The following is a 5,626-nucleotide window of genomic DNA, read 5'->3' on the forward strand; positions in this document are numbered from 1 at the left end:
CCTCCCACCATCCAAACTCCCCCGGGCCGCCTCCCACCATCCAACCTCCCCCGGGCCGCCTCCCACCATCCAACCTCCCCCGGGCCGCCACTCGCCGTCCGACCTCTACCTGCCACCTCCCGCTGTCCGACCCTCTGGGAAACTTCTCGCAGACCGTGTGACATCATCATAAATCTCGGAGGTTCCTCTGGTGAAACGTGTGGCTCCAGTTCCCGACAGCCTCATCGGACCAAAACCCAAAACGAAACGTGTTTTCAAACCTTTACTTTTAACAAAACTCGCTTCTTCTCCTGCGTCCATTTCCCCTGATAAACATGATGACAGTAACCTCCACAGTTGGCCCCGCCTCCTTTCACGTCACCAACCAAGGACGGAGCTCCGCCCACAATCAGCCAACAAAAACTCTAAAAACAAGTCATTAATGTTTAGAAATCAGACAAATGGACCACTGGAGGGTTTTATGATGGCGTTAACTAAAAAAAAAACATGAAAACTCTTATTTTGATATTTTATTTGATTTCCGCTTTAATGCTGGGTGATGTTTAGGGATTCTGGGGTAACTTCTGTGCAGCTGAAACGTCAAATTCAACTCTTCTTCGCACTTTTCATGAATCCTGACAAGCGGCACCATGTCGCCCCCAAGTGGACAAAAGCCGCGTTGCAGCCACCGTCCCGGATTAAAAAAAAAAAACATTTAAGTTTCGGTTTCCAATCAGCTGAAATGATACAGACGCTTCCCTCCGCCCAGGATCCCAGCTGGGCCTGGTTCTCAGCTCGCTGGTTCTCGTTGCTTTCGGCTGGAAGGAGACGCTGAAACGGCCCCGAAAAGCGATGGAGGCGGAAATATTAAAGTACATCTGCGCCAACCAAGGGGCCGTAGACGCGGATGATTTAATGTGCAACCTCTTCCCGGGCGAGTCCACGAACGAAGTCCTTAAGAACCAGGAGAAGTTCGTCCTGCGGGCTCGAAATGGGCAGCAGAAAGTGGTGGCCAGGACCGGTTTGAGAACGTGCAGAACCAGGAGCTGCCCGGGCTCGTGTGGAGCTCTGCACCTCTGTAAAAACTTCCTCTTCAGCGGGTTCTGTCAGTTCCTCCAGCAGGGGTAAATGTTTACTTTTAAACTAGAACGACCAAGCTAGGCGTAATTTGTTGACTGCAACCTTGAAAAGTGTTTGGAAACTTCGGAAATTGTCACGTTTTTGCGTCTGTGTTTAAAGTTATTCAGCTAAAAGTGACTATGTTCGCGGTGCGTTCAGGTTCCGTTTGAATACGTCGTTTTTTTCGAATTCGGTTTGACGTCCCGAAGAGTAACATAATTAAATAGAAATTATACGGCTCCAAATAATAATTATTTTTTGTTTGTTTGTTTCTTTATGGTTCCAACAAACACGTGGAAAGAGGTGTTTAAAATTTTAGTTCTTCCCTTAACAGTACCTTAACTGATATGATTAGCTTTCTATGTTCCTTAGCTGACAGTGAAGCTACCACTGTTAGCTTATGTTAGCTAACGGCGAAGCTAACTCTGTTAGCTTATCTTGGCTAATATGATGATCATTGACTTTTTGTTTGTGCGTTTTTGTGAATAATCGTGGATTAGCAGAAAAAGAAATTGTTTGTCGATAATAAATGTTAATAGGACTGAAAAGCATTTCTTTCTTTGGGCTTTGAATAGATTCAAGTTATTAAGTTGATAAAGCTAACTTAAGCTAACAGTAGTAGCTTCACTAATAGAAAATATGCTAACAAAGGTAGATGGTAAGCTTAGCTACCACTTAGCTAACACTGTTAGCTTATGCTAGCTAACAGTACCTATGTTAGCCTTGTTAGCATAGCCTGAATCTGTTCAGAAAATAGTATATTCAGTGCCTTTAAAAAATAGATATTTTAAACTTTTTGTGCTTGAACTTTTTGAATTTTGTGCTATTTTAGTTATTCACATAAATTAATGCACAAAAAGCAACATTTTCACAATATTGCTATAGTCAGTTGGTCTTTGCCCCCCTTGTTTTTGCTCTCAGATCATTTTAAAATCACTTTAAGAGATTAACTTATTACACATTATTTTCTAATGTATTTTGCCTTGAATAGTTGGTTACTGTGAAATAAACTCCCTCTCCTAATTACACATCTGTTATTGCCCAACCCTGCTCTATGACCAAGAAATATTACACTACAAACAGTTATTTATTCAGGTTTTGACAGGTTTATGACAGTAACGCATAAAAAAGGAGTTTGCAGGAGTCCAAAAGACCAAAACATCATGATGCTCTTATGTAACGTTTTCTTTTGACTAATTGACACAGACAGGGTTTATTTTTAACCCGAGCACCTGAATGTGATCTCACTCATTATGGCACCATAAATCCTCTGATTTCAGACGAGTTTGCCGTTTCTCCCACGACCTGAAGTCCAGCCACAACCAGCAGGTGCTGAAAGAGCACGAGCTGGAGTGTCTGAGCCGAGTGGAGCTGTGTTTTCTTCTGCTGCAGAATGACGTCATACTCCTGCCAAATGTGAGTCTGACAACACGCGCCGTTACTCAGATCGGGTCATTTCCTGTTATATGTGGGATTTGGAGCAGTTGTCGCGCCGCTTTTCTTACTTTCTGTCCACGGGTCCAAGCTCACGGAAGCAATAGATTTGGAGAAAATAATGTACCAAACCCTACGGCCCACCAACCAGAACTTCATTTCATTTTAAGCCGGTAAAAGGTTTATATGGGAAAGTTAAAACTGACTTATGTTTAAAAAAAAAATAGACATTTTGCTTAAACTGCAAAGAATTTTCAGAAGTTTCTTACAGGTTTCGTGAAGTTCCCTATGTTCCATTTAAATGCAACAGAAGTACCCATGGCGACCTGTAGGTGGTGCTGTAACTAAAGCCGTAACATTTGCGAGGGTTCTCAGGCCCTGTCCGCGCAGAAGTGCAGTTTTTCCCAAAACAATCTATTCCGTCTTTATTTCTAAAAAAAAAAAAAAAAAGGTGCTGTAACGCTGGTATGAAAATACACAAGAAACGGGAAACAAGACGTAGAGCGCGGGTGGGAAACGAAAACATGTCTGTATTAACAAATAACTGGTCCAAATCAGACCGTTTTACTCCAGTAGTGGAAATCATAAACCTGGAGCCAGCTGCCAACGTGGGTTCAATGTGAGCAACGAAATAATGTGCACGGCCGGGAATACAGGTTTACATTTTCTTAAGTTTGCCAACTCATCTCCACTAGTGAGGTACAATCCTATGGTCAACATATTTTGGTCGTTAACTCCTGTTCGCATAATTTCTCTTTACTTTTATGTAAAGAAGTGGAGAAAAGAACTAGCCTTTCCATCCCCTGTCCTGATTGTCTCCTGGTCTTTTTTTCCAGATTTGTCACGACTACAATAACGGCGCTGGAGAATTTGGTCGATGTCAGAAAGCGTTTGCCTGCGACAGAGTTCACATCTGTGAGATGTACGTGAGGCAGGACTGCTGCTGCAGCAAGACCCACGACTTCTACGCCGCCCAGCCGTTAAAGAGCCTGCGGGACAAGGGGGTGCCCGACACGCTCATCCTGTCCTTGAGGTCCGTTTACGCAAACAAGGTGTTCCTGAGAACCCTCGGGAAAGGAGACGGCGGCGGTTCTGCATCCGCCAACGGTCCGAAGTCGGAACAGAAGCAGTGTGACCGAGGGAGAGGGAGAGGCGGCAACAGGGGGCAACGAGGCAACAGGGGGCAACGAGGCAACAGGGGCAGCAGGGGAAACGGAGGGAAACCACCACAGCAGCAATGGACCTCCTCTCTCAGTGACTTATTTGGTACCTTTGATCCGTTCGATCTGTCCAACTTGGAAAGACAGCAAGAACTCAGCTGGTTCAACAGTGAGTTCTCCGCTGCTGGCGCCGACTCTGATGCTAAAAGCGAGAGTAGTATGAATGTAGACCAGAAGCAGTGGTACCGAGGGAGAGGGAGAGGTGGCAACAGAGGCAACCAGGGCAACAGAGGCAGAAGGGAAAATGTAGGAAACCCCCCACAGCAGCAGCAGATCCCTTCCCTTTTCAACGACCTTTCAGACTTTGAATACTTGGATCTGTACACTGAGGACGGGAAAGATCTCAACCCTGCCGTCGATGACTTCTCCACCGTCGGCGATGACTCTGACGCGAGCAGCACCTGCAGCAGTCGGAGCCGACGGCGGGCGAGGAACCCTACTTCGGCCGCCAGAGGGAGAGGCGGCAAACAGGGTGGCGGTCCGCGCGGCCCTAAGACCCGCTCCGCCAACGACACGCCCGCTGCCGCCGGCGGCAAGAATGGAAGGCGTGGAGATGAGCCGAACAGGAACCAAAGACAAAAAGGTAAATTCTGAAAGTCCAGCGCCCGCTGACAAACCGAGTGAAAGAACCTGTCTTTGTTTTTTGTTTTTAGATAAAACCGAGATCTGCATGTACTTCATCAAAGGGTTCTGTAAGCACGACGGTGAGTGGATCCTTATTATTCCCTCTGAAACAGTGGTCTCCAATCCTGGTCCTCAGGGCCTCCATCCTGCAGGTTTTCCTTGTTCCTCTGCTCCAACACACCTGGTTTGTATCAGTGGGTGATTAACAGGCTCCTGCAGAACATGAAGAGGTGATTTAACCATGAATCAGGTGTGTTGGAGCAGAGGAACAAGGAAAACCTGCAGGATGGAGGCCCTGAGGACCAGGATTGGACACCCCTGCTCAGAATCTTCCCATCGGGGGTGCACTCTTGTTTATGGTGGATGTGTTTTATCAGAACGATGTTTCAAAGCTCACGAAAAGATACCGTACAAATGGGAGGTCCGGGAAGGCGACCAGTGGACCGCCTTGCCTGGAAACGAGACGATTGAGAAGGACTACTGCGACCCCAGCCAAACCTCCAGGTACCGTCCCGCAGCGTGCCCTCGGCGTTCAGGAGCGACCCCCGAGTGACGCTTTTTTCTGTTCTCGTGTCCTTTAGCAGCGGCTGCCCGCCTGTGGATTTTGACACGATGACCCGAGGACCGGACAGAGTTAGGAGACTCTCGACTGTGAACTCTCTGGTGGAGCCGGACTTCATCCACACCACCGAGTGGCTCTGGTACTGGCAGGACGACGGCGGAGGGTGGCACCTGTACGGTGCAGACGTGAGTAAATCAGAGCTGGGATGTTTGAAGTTAGGTCGTGCTAAAAGCAGGAACAAGTCCCCCAAAATGTGTAGCCGACAGATAACGGGTCGATGTTCTGGACTCGGATCGTTCCTTCAGGAGTAATCATTAACAAACGATCCCCCAAAGAGATTGGGGTAAACTGTGTTTTTAGTTTAGATGCCAACATACAGTTAAACAAACATCAGGTTTCAGCTGTATTGCTTATTTTAAATCAGCCTGAAAACATCAGAGCCTTCAGGAGTCCTCAGACGTCTTCGTCTTATTTAGGACCAGTGGGACCTCGACCTTTGTCACTTCCTCTCTGTCTGAAATGACATGAATTAGTTTCTATGAATGTTGATTCAAAACACAAGATTTTAGCAGAGATTTCACCTTTTTATCAAATACCAGTGAGGTGTTGTAGTTTTGGAGCTGGACCAGGATGCAAAAAAAAGTGCTGAAGTGGCCCTTTATTGAGGTTTCAGGAATCAGATGAAGGT

The 5,626-nt window shown here is 46.6% G+C and overlaps 1 protein-coding gene across 3 annotated transcripts in view; it reads left to right on the forward strand.

Annotated features, from left to right (window-relative positions):
• Nucleotides 1-591: 591 nt before the first annotated feature.
• Nucleotides 592-5,626, forward strand: part of LOC108248564 (protein mono-ADP-ribosyltransferase PARP12-like) — an 11,454-nt gene continuing 6,419 nt past the window's right edge. The window contains exons 1-6 of one of the 3 annotated variants that reach the window (XM_037981274.1): nucleotides 592-1,103; nucleotides 2,379-2,514; nucleotides 3,369-4,335; nucleotides 4,406-4,456; nucleotides 4,754-4,880; nucleotides 4,961-5,123. In XM_037981274.1, the coding sequence (XP_037837202.1) occupies nucleotides 832-1,103; nucleotides 2,379-2,514; nucleotides 3,369-4,335; nucleotides 4,406-4,456; nucleotides 4,754-4,880; nucleotides 4,961-5,123 (1,716 nt within the window). In that variant the 5' untranslated portion in view covers nucleotides 592-831. Of the gene's footprint in view, nucleotides 1,104-2,378; nucleotides 2,515-3,368; nucleotides 4,336-4,405; nucleotides 4,457-4,753; nucleotides 4,881-4,957; nucleotides 5,124-5,626 lie in introns of all 3 variants that reach the window. The other 2 variants (XM_025010879.2, XM_017437415.3) reach the window with 2 other exon arrangements.

This window comes from Kryptolebias marmoratus, linkage group LG18, assembly GCF_001649575.2.
Source record: "Kryptolebias marmoratus isolate JLee-2015 linkage group LG18, ASM164957v2, whole genome shotgun sequence".
NCBI lineage: Eukaryota > Metazoa > Chordata > Actinopteri > Cyprinodontiformes > Rivulidae > Kryptolebias > Kryptolebias marmoratus.